We start from the raw sequence: 15,314 nt of genomic DNA, 5'->3' as shown, positions 1-15,314 counted from the left end.
TCTTTCTTTTATTTCCAGTTCTGCTAGAAGAAGAAATTGTTTGAATCTGGACCAGTATGAAAGATGATTTTATAATTAGCTTTAAGAACTAGGCCATACATCTAGCTTCCTTCAAACACTTTTGGGTTGTTTTTGTTTTGTTTTTTCATTCATTTCTTTTTCTTTCCTTTTTAAGGAGTCATCTCTGAAGTTAGATTCTGTTTTTGAAACTGCCATTCAGGTAGTTAATAGTCAGTAGAACCAGGATGCTCATGTAAGATGCAATTTCTTCCTTTTCTCCCCTCCCCCCCTTCCAGCCTCCATTTTTATAAGCAAGTCTACATTAAACTTTTATCAATGACATTTGGGTAGCTGCTTTTTTCTTAATGTTGTGAATATAGTATTGTGTATCTTTGCATTTGACATAGCCAGCTGAAATGTTTTCTTGTAAAGTGGGATTCACATTCATCAGTACTGTATATATTCATGTATAAGTCTAGAAATTTAAGTTAAAAAAATCAACCCAAAAATGTAACCATGGGATAGTGTAGGTATTATACCTTCACTCTTATCAAAAAAGCAACCATCCCCTTGTCAGAGTAGAATGGCGAAAGGAGAGTGCTTAGTTCATCCCAGGAGACCTAAAAGATTCTAAAACTCTACACTTTTTATAATTTTTTATCTGCAAGTCACTTTGGGTCTCCAGGGAGGAAGGCAGCACACAAATTAAATAAATACTCTCTCTACTGTGGCACTGCTTCTGATATTTTTGAATACCTGGGTGCGAAATTAGTGGTGGCTCTTTGATGGTTCTCCTCAAAGGAGCAGAGGGGGAGCAGAGTGGGTTGGTGCTTCTTTTAGGTTCTCCTGGAACAGATTAGGCTCTCATCTTTTGCCACTTTTCGCAGAAGAGGGGATGATTCCCTTTTTGATAAGAGTTACTGAATATAATCACGTATAAGAAATTTTAGTCAGAAAATTGACCCAAAAAAACCTAAGTCGACTTATCCACGGGTCAATGTAAGTACTGTATTTTAACTCCTATTTAAAGGGGAACCATCCCCTAGTGAAAGGTAAAAGCGTAATCTGTCCTGGAAGCACTTACTCCCCTCTGTTCTCTCATCCATCCAGCCTTTAGTGTTAACACAAACAGTTATGCCTGCTGGAATTTTGTAAGTTCTTCTGTGTTGTTTTCCTTTGCTTCATCCTTTAAATCTTTTGCTTCATGTTCCTAAGTTTTATCCTCAACCTATCCATGGGTCATTTCCGAATTCGTAATTTTGGGCCAAAAACCTGCCCTCAACTTACACATGAAGTCGACTTATAGTCAAGTATATACGGTAATACTGTATTGTACTCTTACTTTACATCCTTTTTGACGTGTGTGTTTTCTTAGCCCTGCCCTCACTTGGTCACCTACCCCACACACACATCACACAGCCACCATATACCATATCACAGACAGTTGTGCCTGCCAGAATTTTGTTAGTTCTTTGGCATCATTTTACTTTCCATTATCCATCACATCTTTTCTTACATGCTCCTAAAGTTTTTACCCTCAGCCATGGGTCATATCAAAATCCATAATTTTGGCCACCAAGACTGTCCTCAACTTAAACATGAAGGTCGACTTTTACATAAGTATATACAGTATATTCCTTTTTAACCATTTTCGTGTGTGGGAGCAAATAGTTTTCCATTATACTAATGTAACTACATTATGTATGGGTGGCCCATCTGTATAAACTACTTCTGTATTGGCCTTTCATTGCTTTCAGAGGTCTGATGTTTTATATTTATAATAGAGTATGCATGGCCTCCTGTTACATTATCAAACTTGTTATAATTTTGAAATATGCTTTACTCTATTCAAATAGCAAATCTGTTGTGCAGCCCTAAAGCATGTGTATAAATACCTTGTTCTTATTATTAGATACATTCCTAAATGATTGGTTTGCTCTATTTTCCCCCTTTATATTCTAGGTACCATAATTTATTGTAGAGTCTGTAAATCAACTATGATATTTTGTGGTATGCTGCCTATCTGGAGGTTTAAAGCTAATCTTTACAAATTTATATATATACACACACACATACACACACATATGTCAGTTCATATGAACTCTTTACTACAAACACTTTTTACATGTAAAATCACTAATTCCTAGACCCCTGAGGTCAGAAATAAAATTACATTTTTTCACCTCCTGTTTTGGTGAAGTTCTGTTAGAATGTTTCTCAAACTCTGCCCTTAAAATACTGAAAAAGATACTAAAAAAGCAAAGAATGTTACTATCCATGTGTATGTATTTTTTAAGAATTTAGATTGGAAAAATAGGATCTCTCCTGAGTCATGTGCGGAGAGGGGTTTTGTGCAGCCCCCCCCCAAAAAAAAAAAACTTTATTAAGGACAATATTGAGAACATTTCATGCATTGCAGGGAGTTGGAGTAGATGGTCTTTGTGGTCTCTTCCAAACCTGTTTCTATGAAATAGATGCCTGAAATGGATCAGATGAAAGAGTTTTTCATGTGTACCTTCAAACTAAGATTTCAAATTAAATTTTTTGTACATTTATTAAGATAATGACTGCTGTGACTAAGATGTTTAACAGTAGTAGGAACATCTTTTAACATAAACACTCAGTGTAAGATATTTCTTAAATACAGGTAGTAATAGCTATCTCATCTATTTGAATCGTACAGCTATTAAGCACTATTTTTTCAGTTTGATATTAGTTTAGCTCTTCACTAAAATACAACTTTTTAAAATGTTTATTTTCTCATTCTAAGAAGCAATTCTAAGCCACTTTACATACGTACACTTGTAATAGTAAACTGACCTTGTGCTTACAAATGTGTACATATGTCAGATGACAAACCAAAGATTGTCTTTCTTTGCAGATCTTTCAAAATGCTTTTATTCTGACTAGTCAGACATGTTTCATTATCAAATATCTGTTTCTTCTGTGTCACTCCAGTTATATACAAAGAACTAATCATACATCTGGGGAAACTGGACATTGCTACATCTCCAGAAATGTAAAAGACTCAAGTATTGAGTAGAAAAAGTAATTGATATTAGCTGAACAGTAGTAACATTTTAAAAGATATTTCACCACCTTTAAAAAGAATTAGGCACATTCATGGAAGGTATGAATAAATTTTGCATTCAAAGATAGCCTACCTTTGATAAACATTGCTTGTTTGTGCATCATATCTGATGGTCAATTCAGCCTGCCTGTAAGCTGGTGAGCGTGAAGATATAAACAGAATCTGTGGAGAGATGAGAGATCCATGTGTACTGGATCCATGCCCTTTCTGGCTCTTAAAAGCAGCCAGTTGAAGACTGGCCCAGTGGATAAGGGAAGGCCTTTCAGTGGAAAGGCTGGTTTCCATTCTGCATGAAAGAGGCTGTGGCAAAGCCATTACTGGGGGAGGTGGGGGAGAGACCCTGAAGCCCTCCACACTTGAAAATTACCAACTAATATCCAGTATCCCTTTCTTAAGAAAGGTACTAGAATATGTGGCCTCCCAACTTCAGGAGTCCCTGCATAAAATGGATTGTATTTTATTTTAATGTGGCTTCAGTCCTGGCTATGGGAAAGAGATTTCAGGAACTACAGAGAGAGTGTGACCTTGTTGATTCTACTGGACCTCAGCGGCTTTTAGTACCATTCACCATGTTAACCTTTAGGACTTCCTCTTTGGGATGAGACTTGGAAACAGGTGGTGCTGGGGGATGCCTGTACCATTGGCTTGCAGACTCCCATGGGGTTTGGTTTTGTCCCCATGCAGTTTAATATCTACAAGAAATTGTTGGGAAAGATTATCTGGATTTTTGGGATTTGGTGCTGATAACACCCTTATTTTTCATTTCCACTGAACTTCAAAGAAACTTGATGCCAAACCAGCATCTTCTATCAGTTATGGACTGAATGAGGGAAAACAAATTGAAACTGAATCTCGATAAGATAGAATTTCTCCTGATCAGACAAAAGATACATCCGGGAATGTATTTAACTTGTGCTGGATGGAATTACCCTCCTATTTAAATCTCACGTTCTCTAGCTTGCTTCTGGACTTAGGATGCCTATATTTCAATGGTGGCCAAGAGCACATTTCCATAGCTCAAACAAGTGGGCCAACTGGACTGTCCTGAAGATATCAGATCTAGCTACGATGACACATGCCTTAATTACTTCCCATGTTGAGTACTTTAATGTGTTCTACATTAAAAAAAAATATTCAGAAACTCGCAGATTTAGAAATGTGGCAGCCAGACTGCTGACCAGGACTCGTTACAAGGAAAATACAACTCCCTAATTAAAGCAGCTTCAGTGGCTACCAGTCCATTTCTGGATAGAATTCAAAGTTGTTGTTGTTGTTGTTGTTGTTGTTATTTAAAGCCTTACATGATTTGGTTCCAGATAGTCTGAAAGACAGTATCCCCATAGGTGCAAATTTTAAGATCCTTGGGGAAGGAGTTTATCTTGGTTCCACCACCACTGCAGACATGTTTCATGAAGGCACAAGAGAAAACCTTTTGTAGTGGATGCTCCTGAGGTGTGGGAGTCTTTCCCACGAGAAGCTCCATTGATCTCCTCCTGAGTTCTTTCCACAGGCTGGGAAAGACCTTTGTGTTCAGGCAGACCTTTGGTTCTTAACTCATGTGACATAAAATTCTTCTTTTTGGGGGAGGATGGCAATTTTCAGAAAAATAAAAATTGTAATATCAGCATAGTTTACATTTTGCAAGTCAGTTCTGTAGTTTATGGAATATAAGAGAGGGGGGTTGGCATAAAATTAACCTGTTTATCATATTAAAAGTACAATTTATTCAGGCAGTAATTGCAATTTTAATTTACTTTTTATTTTTTCGTAAAAGTGAAGTTGAAATGTAGGAAACATCTGATCTGTTATGCACTTTGTTGATCATTCCTATTTTTTTGAGCAGGCAAAATAAAAATAAAAACAGAAGAAACCTCAACATTAAAAAGAAATTATTTCATTGCCTCTAGTTCTTCATAGTGTCAGACATAAAACATTTATTCTTACAAAAAGGACTGAGAGAAAGAAAAAGAATTGCAGTGATCTGATACTTTACCTAGTTCTGTTTAAAAATACTCTTGTTACACATTTTTTATAAATAACATTGGGGAAGCATATCAATGCTCTACATTAAATGTTTTATTCAATTTGTTCAGAAGGAAATATTCCATAATCCTTTTTTCCTGAGCTTTCACATTTTTATGCTTGATTAGTATAAACACAAATAAAAATGTAAAGAAATAATTGAAGTCACCCTAGCATAGTAATGAGAAGATTACACTGTTTCAGATGAGTAGTTATAACTACAAACCCTGGTATCCCCTCAAAACCTCAACCAAAATACTGCTCTAGTTTTTTGTGGGGTTTTCGGGCTCAGTGGCTGTGGTCTAGAAGAGTTTCTTCCTGACATTTTGCCAGCATCTGCTCTTCGAAAGTACTGCTCTGTTTTATGCTACAAATTTCAAGTATGCTACCACTTATCAATATGTACTTGACATACCCGATTGGGGTTATCCTGTAACTTCTCAAAGAAGCTGACACAAACAGTTCCCTGTGCTAAATGTTGTATATATTATGGTAGTGAAAATAAATTAGTTTTGTGTTTTCAGAAAATTAATGCATAAAGTATCTCTCTCCCTGGATTTAGAGCTTGTTTTGAAAGTGCAACTTTTTTTACTCCACTAGTTTGATCAGCTGAAAAATCTGGTACGAGGTTAACTGTGCTTTCAAATATGTGATTTACACGCTTGTAGTTGCTAGTGTAATATAGGTTTTGTGGCATACAACGTGGCTTTTATTTTGAGGACATATTTGACTTGGGGGTTTGTAATTATTCTTTGTAAAAAATAAATGGGAATAGAGCTTCATCTAGGGAAAAATGTTTGTAGCACATCTTACAATTATAAAACAGAATCCATCAGAGGAGCAATACCTATATTGGCGAACCGAAATGCACAAAATACATCATGCAAATTTCAGAAGCCTCACTTCATCAGGCAAAGAAAGGAAAAAAGTGACAATTCTCAGGACTTTTTGTGGCAGTGGAGGTGGCGGTGGTGATTTTATATTTTGCTGCATGACCAACCCCTGGCAACCCCTGAATATATTTCTTTACATTTATAGGCCATTTTAGTGTTAACAACAGTTTTGACTTGACTGAAAGATAGTGGAAGGCTTATCAATGCTAAAAGAATAGTGTCCTAAATAGTCTCTGAGTCCTTAGACTTATCTAAGCTTAAAGTAATTTGGTGCTATATTGCAGTTGTATCTAGTTTAATGCATTTTGTTAACCTTTGTACTACATAGACTGGTATTTACTTACATTGCTACTTTTACTAATCAAGCCAAAAGTTAAAGGGCAATGAAGCTAAGCTCCTGAGGTTAGGATCAATTGACTGCCCTAGTTAATAGTGTCCATACAATTTTAATACTGTATAATGAAAAGAATACCTGGACAATATAAATGTTCTCAGGAAGTTATTGATATATAAAGGGCAATGCTCTGGTGGATAATGTCAAGGGAATAGAATGTTGCAAGTTGCTAATGGGTGTCTTGCTGCTTGATAAATGCCAAGCCTGATGTAATAATGGCTTTCATCCCCCCAAACCCTGGGGTATATCGATTCTATGACTTACTGGGATGGTAAATATGTATTTGCCTGCAAAATGTTGGATTTTTTTCACTTGAGCTCCAATCTTTTGAGATTAGTTACTTAGCTTACTGTTGCATGGTTTTTTCATATAACTGATGGACTATACTTAATCCATTCATTTTATCGGCTTCACAGCAGTTGTGGAGTTTTAATATTCTCACTTTACAAATGGAGACGCTAATAATGAATGACATTCTAAGATTGTGTAACAACTTAAGCAAAAACATTTTTTTCTGAATTAACTAAAAAGAATTAGGGAGAAAGAAGCATGCTTTCACACTTTTAAGAACCAGCAGCAAATTGTTGGGTTTTATATGCAGTACTCGCATACATACGCATTTCCATTCTTTTGCTTCTTTATCATCAGGATTCTTAATTTCTCAGTGGGAAAACCAGGGTTTTAAAGGGAAAACTTCTTTACATTTGGAATGGGCAAATTGCTTTTTGATGCAAAGTTTTGATAATTCAACATATATAGTGTGAAGTATTTTATGCAGGTTATTCAGTAACATTAGAAAATAATAACTCCTGTATATATTGTAGGTAGACGATTACTAGTATGCAAAGAATGTGTGTGGCAATGTAGTGTGGAGAAGGTAAGCTTGCCTGCAACCTTCTGGCATTGAATGACCAAAAATACTGACTGAACAGGGTTCATAATTATTGGTGTGGAGGTTCTTCATTGTGGTTGCTGTGTGCCTCCAAGTCATGTCTGACTTTTGGCAACCCTAAGATGAATGTATCATAGGACTTTCTTGGCAAGATTTGTTCAGAGAAGGATTGCAATTGACTTCCCCTGAGGTTGATTGCCCAAGGTCACCAGTGGGTTTTATGGTTGAGCAGGGATTTGAACCCTGGTGTCCACAGTCCTAGTCCAACTCTCAGACTGCTACACTACACTGGTTTTGGGGTTTTTTTTGGAGGTTCTTCATACATTCAGCCAAATGCTCTAAGACTCCCCATTCAGATGTTTCCATTGAAGGCTAGGGTTTCAGCCATCAGCATTGAGAATGTTAAAGATGGTATTTATTCCAACAAGCATGTTTCTGGGCTATGTGCAACTGTACTTCAAGGTTTTGCCATCTTCAAGAAAGGGAGCATACAGAGCCTTGGTTGCTTGGGAAATTACTGCTTGCTTTCTAGCAAACCTTGAAGTAGTTTACAGATTCTAGGAGTAAGCACCTTGCATCTTCTGCCCTTCTTTCACAGCTGTTGATCTTTTCAACTCTTCTGTACTGCTGTGACAGATTCCCAGACTATACACTATTTAAATGCACTATTAGGACACTGATTCAATGTGCAAGTTTACTGCCACTAGTCCATAATACAGTGAAAGTAAGAAACTTTCTTTGTCTGAATATATTTTATTTGCTTCCACCCCTCCCCCAATGGTCATCATTTCCCTACCTCTCACCAAAGCTAAGGCTGAATCTAGATCTGCAGAATAATTCATATTACCTCGAAGCTAATCCTTAATACACAATATTTCTCCGATTCAAAGTGAAAGCATTTCTTTTTGACACCTAAAATTATTTTTTAAAACTACTCAGTTAAATGGAAAATCTGGGTTTTTAAAATGTGTCCTAACCCCCGAATCAGGATCATGGTGGAATTAGGAATGGGGTTTGGAGGTCAGGATGGGTTGGTGGGAGATTACCTTGGCATCCATGTCCAACAAATATGGTATTGCCAATTTTCTTCTTAATGTGTAGTTGCTTCACTAGCTGCAGGTGAAAGCCTACAAAGGTCAGAAGAAAGACTGGTTCGTTTAATTCACTGGGACTAAGCAGGCATAGGACTGAAGTCTTCTCTTGTGATCCTCTCAAAATCCTTGTGCAACTGGGAATCCCATTAATTTCAATGAGATTTGCAATGGCTGTGCTTTGTAAATCAAATGTGTGAAAATGCAAATAATGCACACTGGGCAGAATGCTCCCCACTCCCCAGCCAACACCACTGTTTCTCTTTTGATCCCTGCCTGGAGTCCAGGCTGTTGCAATTCTGGGAGGGAGAAAGAGACCTGAAAGGGTTACTCCTCTCCCCCCACCTACTGATCTCCCCCCCCCCCCCCATTTCACCCATTCCTGGCCAATGTCTTTCTCTTTAAATTGAATGAGGAGGCATTTAATTTTCACTTTATGAAACATCTAGAGGTAGCAGTGTTGGCCATATAGCAAATCCAATAACATCCAGACAATGATACCTTTATTGAGCCAACCAAAATGCACAATTACATGTTACAAGCTTTCAAAGTCACAATGGCCTGTTCATCAGGCAAACGGGAGAAAAACATTGAATATGTTAGTCATAGGCTTGCATTTTCTGCTTCTGGTCTTAGTTCAGATTGTAGGGAGGGATATCTGCAGGCTGGCACCTCCTCCTTTGGCCATGCGGTCACTGGTAGATTTTCAAAGTCAAGGAAATTTAATGTCCTTGTGCAATTCAAAGATGTTTCCTTGGAATCCTGCATGTCTCCTTCATTTGTGAAGCCACAGGCTCCTGTGGAGGTAGAGAATACTGAGTCTTCATGTCTTCATGTTTTGCATCAGGAAAACTTTAGGTGGTGTAGAGGTAAAGCATGCCAGTCAGTCCCAATATTAGAAAAAAATGCTTTACCATTGTTGGAGGCAGAAGCCACAGATAGCAAGGTCCCAGTGTACTAGCTCTCTCTTTAGGATTCCCCTGCGACGGCTAAAATGTGGTATCTTGAAATCCCAAAAACACTGTATGAAAGTAAGGCATCTATATTTGGAGGCTGTTGTGTGCCTTCAAGTCATTTCCAACCTATGGCAACCCTAAGGCAACCCTATCATGGTGTTGTCAAGATTTGTTCAGAGGAACCTTGCCCTTGTCTTTCCCTGTGGCTGGCAGCATGTGACTTGCCCAATGTCACCAGATGGGTTTCATGACCGAGCTGAGAATCAAACCCTGGCCTCCGTAGTCACAGTGCAGCACTCAAACCGCTGCACCATGCTGGCTCTTTGGAGGCTACAATCCTATAAATATTTCCCTTGGACTAAGCTCCATTAAATAAGTATTACTTTAGAGTAAAAACATTGGATTGCTTTTTGTTATTTGTTATTTTCACAAAAATGTCAAATTATCAAAAAGATGCCTGTTATTTTCTTCATACGCCTTATTTCTTGGTAATCTTATTCGTTCGTATGGTTTTCAATATCAACCTTCTGCAATGATATGTAGTTATATTTTTTCTACTCCATAACTTTTTTCAGATATTGAACAACGTGTTACCTCATGTCTCTCAGATGTCTCATCATGGATGCTTCATTGGCATCTAAAACTTAATATGGCTAAGACAGAACTACTCATCTTTCCTCCAAAACCTACTTTACAAAGCACCATATACATTATACATTTACAATATACATTTTCTATCATGGTTACTAATGTTCCCATTCATCCAGTGAAGGAAATACGTAGGCTTGACTTTATTTTTTATTCGTCTTTGTCCTTCTCATCTCAGATCCAGGCTGTAGCCAGGTCATCTCAATTTTTTCTTTATAATATTGCTAAAATTAGACCTTTTGTATCGGCTTCTTCTGCTAAGACCTTAGTTCATGCCCAAGTTATCTTTCACCTTGATTACTGCAATCTTCTTATGATGGGGCTCCCATTGTCCCACTTTAGTTCTCTGATTTCTAGTCAATATTCTGCTGCTAAGCTCATCACTTTGATTATGTCACTCCACTTCTGGCATCGATTCACTGGCTACCCATTCCTTTTAGGATTTGGTAAAAGCTTCTCTTAATGTTTAAAGCTTTACACGACCTAGCTCCCTCTTACCTGTCAGCCCTTATTTCATCTTACCACCCTGTTCGAGATTTGCTGTTCAGGAGCTTGGGGCTTCTTACCCAGCCAAGGGTTTCTTCTTCCTTTGCTCAGCTTCATCCTTTTTCACTTGCTACACCATACTCCTAGAAGTGCCTCCCTGAACATCTGCACACTATCTCTTCTCTTGCCAGTTATAAATCCGAATTAAAGCCTTTCTTGTTCTCTAAAGCATTTGGAACTGTATTTTAATATTGTTTTATAATTTTATATTTGATTATATGTACTTGTTGTTTTTACAATTTGTATTTTAACTGCATAACTTGCTTAATTTTTATAGTTTATATTTTATGACTTTTAGATTGTACGTCATTGGCAGGTTATATGCTGTTTTGATGATGCCTATAAAGTGCCATGCAAATTTATAGTGCTTTATAAATAAACATTATTATTATTATTATTATTATTGGATAATTCTAAAGTTTTTTTTCTTCCCCTCACTTTTATGTGACCTAATGTATTGCACTCCTTAAGATGGCAGCGAAAAATCCAACTTGGTCTTCATTTGCAGTAGATATAATACTGTGGTACATCCTTGTTGCTAAAATTGAATCATTGCAGTTGGTTTGATTTATGGAGAAAAATGATGGAACCTCTGGCCACAAGTGAGTGTTACTGACAATATAAACATTTTTCCAAGTCATCTCCTTTGGGATCATACAGCTTGTTGTTTTAATGGGTGAGCATGGAAAAAGAAAAAGAAAAGAAACATCTCTAGGATGCTGCATTGAACAATCAGGTAAATTAGTGTGTATGTGATTTTTCTCCCAGTGGGGCAGAGTCTCAGTTAATGTTTTTGTTTTGCAATGCCCAGATGGGGATGCTGATGATGAGCTAGCAAGGAAGAAAAGAAAAGGTCATGCACTGCTACTTGGATTCTGTTTTAGAAGAATGTCTTGTTAGCCACTCTCCATGCATTTTAATGGGGTCTTCAGCAGCAGGAAATTAATGATTAAATAATAAATCATATTTATCATCAGCAACAGTGGGGAAGGGGATTACTTCTTTCACCCCATGTTTTCCTGTTAACACATACACACACCCTCCCATACACACTGGCTGAAGAAAAATATAATCAGTTGTTACTATTATCTCCTGTTAAATCTTCACTGGCCCTTATACACTTGCTGTACAGTCCATCGCAGTCACTTTATGAAAACTTTTTTGAATTGGACTCTGTGTTTGTGTGTTCAAGTCACCTGCCGCCTTTTGACAATCCCATGACTTTTATAGGGTTTTCTTCTTCTGAAATATAGCCTACATCACCTGGTATTTATTGGCATTCTCCCATCCAGTACTAACCAGGACTGACTCTGCTTAGGTTCCAAGATCAGACATAATCTGGTGCCTTTATTGGATTATAACTGTATAATAAAGCTTTTAAATTTTAAAACATTCTGTCACATGACTACATTCAATTTCTGGGTATCTGTTCATTAAACTAAACCTCTGCAGTCCTTGAAATAGATATGTATTACCATAATGGGTCAATTCCACTTTCTCTGTATAGCTGTAATAACTTACATTTTTATGTCACTTGTATGGTTAGCTTTGTCTTTTTTTAAAAAGTCACAAATTTGGGGGACTATTTGTGATGCTGGTTCAAGGACAACACATATACATATCCAATGACCCTATCCCCTAGCTGAGTTAAGAAGTGCCCTTCCACCATATATTATTGCCTTCCTTTACTGCAAAACATCTGAGCTATATAAGTCTCCTTAGAGAGGGGATGGAGAGCCTTCTCCACAGCCACAGCATTCTCAAATAGACCTTGCTTTCTTTGCAGTGGCGATAGCAAGGAAAGCAATGAGAATGAAATCAACAGGAAATTGGAGGCCATGGTGGCTATTCTGGAGGTATTGTGGTGTCGCGTGCTGTGCACCTATTTTAAAAGATGCAGTCAATAAGCAAAACAGTGTACTGAACCACATGTGCCAATATCATTAGCTTGTCCACTAATCTGCCATGAAAGCCATCAATACCTTAGTAATGTTAAAAACTATGACATTATTTTATAACCAGGGCTTAATCTGATTAACCTTATTGATTTCACCACCATGACCCTCTGCTCTCTCCTTCTGGATATTAACTCCTGTTTGGATGGGTGTGTGGTACAGAACTATAAATTGCAAATGGAGATAAAGCTCTCTTTGGAAAGTTATTATTTATTGTTGAAAGTTTTCAATAGGCAGAATTTTTCAAAAGTCAGATTGCATTTAGAAAGTTTTACAAATTCTAAACTATATGCTTCTTTAAGCCAAATAATATTTAGTTCTCAAAAGAGCTGTGTTAGAACCTGTGATTTCAGATGGTTTATCTACTGATTATTGGAACTGAAAGTGTTTAAATCTATTTAGCAGACATTCCTTTCTAAACCAAATAATGGTTCTAATTATCATAATACAATAATGATACTTCTGTAGAATGGGTTATTATGCAAGTAAGTTTATGAAATAAAAACAGCCAAAATATGTGTTTTGTTTTTTATTTAAAAATTCAAATGCCTAGCTGTTCTCCTTTTTCTAAATGCTTTGATTTTTTTATAGAAATGTAACAACACAGCTATTAAAATGCATTCCACAAATTCTAGTAATAAATAACACTTTATAGGCAGCACATGCTCAAACCAGTGGCCTTCATTTTTCTCTATATAAAACATATTTGTTAGTCTTTGCTTTGAAGTCAGTAACTAACAAACATGCTGTTCATGTCCAGGAAAGATTGTAATTCAGTTTGCAATGAAAGAAAATGCCAGCTGTTCTCCAGTAGAAAAGGACTGGTCTCTTAAGATTGAATTCCAGGAATGAACTTCTTCCCAGTCCAGAGAGGATAGGAGATGAGGGAGATAGGATAAATGACTGCTAGGTACAATCCAGTAGTCATTTGACTGAGCAGAACATATTGTGTGCTTATTTCAATGCAAAACCAAATATTTTATGATTTATTGATGCAGACCATTTCTACTTCAGAAACAGAATAGTATGACAGTAAACATACACACCAGTTTAAGCCTGGTTCCAACAATCCAACTACTATAACCTTACAGTAGTGGGAGGGGGAAGTAACTGTTCACCTCAAAACAGATCTATTATTTTATTCCATATTAGTTTTAAGTAATGTTAAAGTCCTTAGCAAAATATGCCTTTTTGTGTAAGCAGTCCCCTTTTGTTGTCCTCTTAGAGGGTTGTTTTCCTCCATGTTCTCTGCCACTATGGCTTAGTACAAATCTGAAGACACTGGAAATAGCTTGTCGTTCTAGAAGTTATTCCATGTTGGAACACTTTTTAAACTGTATTAAAATATGTAATTTGAGTTTTTTTCAGGTAATGAACTCATCAGTTCTAAATTCTATGTAATGAATGGTACCCTGAAGTTTCATTTGTGTTATGTGAGTGGGTAGGTGTACAATAAATATATTTAAATTCTATGCTTCAGCAGATTTTTGAGAGAGCGACTCAATTAAGTCCTTATAAATAGCAGAGTTCATAAACCGAGGGTAGGAGTCTCTGTGCATCAAAGTGTAAATCTGCAGCTGTGCGTCATCAAAAGTATGTTGTGATGGCTCCAGCATGTTCCGGTTGATAACTTCCCTTACTCTTGAGTCTAGGCTGACCTGTGAATAGTGGAAACATTTGTTAATGGCACACAAAAACACCTTTCTCTATTGCAAACCATGGAAGAGATCTGATATAGTCATAATGGAACTAAACTACACTGGTATAACTGGAAAAATTCAGGATCTGTTTATTTTCAGAGCCTTTGACATGGAGGCGCTCCTGTCTCAACAGTATTTTCTTAGCCTAATTGTTTTTTTTAACCCACAACATTCAGTTTTCTTGTTTAATGGGGAGGGAAGGAGGGACAGAGACAAACAATTCAACAATATTGGTTAAAAATAAAACCTCACATAGCTTTGGATTCCTGTGTTAAAAGCAGTGCTCTGGTTATACACAGATAAGTGCCAGAGATGAGAAATTCACTTGGAATCAGTAAAGCCTGTGAATATACAAAATGCTTTTTGGCATGCATAAAGTAATTGCAAATCCTTTTTTTCTGGTAGTACCTCTTCACAGGGTAGTTTGGAATAGACCACGTCCTTTAGGAAAAGCTTTGCTTTGGATCATATGTCCTTGATTCTTCTGCTACCTTTTCACTAGGATCCAAAGTGTTTCCAGCATTTTTGACACATGACAGTGCATGGCTGGTGGCTGCTTTGTTGAGTGCATCATAACCTGTGAACTGGACTAGCCTGGTGCCTTAATAAGGCAGATGACAGAGCAAGGAGTGGTAAAGCTGCTGTTTCCCAATCCTTGCCATGCTGGAGTGCTGGTCATGATCTACAAAGCTCTTCAGAGCTGATTCCCAATGAAGGACGATATGGCTCCCAACACAGGCAGTTTCCCTAGTTACCTCTCCCACTATCACAGAAGCTCTCCCACTACCACAAAGAATTGTGCTGGTTGGCTAAGTAGTTCTGAGGAACTACATAGCTAGGCATATAGGAAGCAGCTGATGATGGCAGGAATGCAGGGGCTTGGGCTGTTATTTTTGTCTCTTTTTTTCTTCTGAGTCACCATCACTGCGTCTTCCTTATCTACATCCTCTACCCTCTATCCTTGGTAGGCAAGAGAGCAGAACCCATATTTTTCTCCTTTTGGCACCCACTGTCACATCACACCTCTGCCAGTGTGTGTGAGGCTCAACATTTTGCCTCCTACAGTAGTCAAGAAAGCTTGAGCCCCATCCTATTTGTTAAGAGCTGCGTAGAAGGACCCTGTATT

The 15,314-nt window shown here is 37.4% G+C and overlaps 2 protein-coding genes across 7 annotated transcripts in view; one reads left to right on the top strand and one right to left on the bottom strand.

Moving 5' to 3' along the window:
- TCEA1 (transcription elongation factor A1) overlaps positions 1-10,944 on the top strand; it is a 42,451-nt gene extending 31,507 nt beyond the window's left edge. For all 4 annotated transcript variants that reach the window (XM_089517308.1, XM_089517306.1, XM_089517307.1 and 1 more), the window contains one exon: positions 19-10,944. In XM_089517308.1, the coding sequence (XP_089373434.1) occupies positions 19-27 (9 nt within the window). In that variant the 3' untranslated portion in view covers positions 28-10,944. The remainder of the gene's footprint in view (positions 1-18) is intronic.
- A 2,064-nt stretch (positions 10,945-13,008) lies between these two features.
- RGS20 (regulator of G protein signaling 20) overlaps positions 13,009-15,314 on the bottom strand; it is a 50,719-nt gene continuing 48,413 nt past the window's right edge. For all 3 annotated transcript variants that reach the window (XM_089517311.1, XM_089517313.1, XM_089517312.1), the window contains one exon: positions 13,009-14,146. In XM_089517311.1, coding sequence (XP_089373437.1) covers positions 13,958-14,146 — 189 coding nt within the window. In that variant the 3' untranslated portion in view covers positions 13,009-13,957. The remainder of the gene's footprint in view (positions 14,147-15,314) is intronic.

Source organism: Sceloporus occidentalis, unplaced genomic scaffold (genome assembly GCF_023333645.1).
Source record: "Sceloporus occidentalis isolate IW3139 unplaced genomic scaffold, rSceOcc1.0.p SCAF_3, whole genome shotgun sequence".
Lineage (NCBI taxonomy): Eukaryota > Metazoa > Chordata > Lepidosauria > Squamata > Phrynosomatidae > Sceloporus > Sceloporus occidentalis.
Note: the sequence above shows the minus strand (reverse complement) of the source record. Positions and strands in the feature narration are given on the sequence as shown.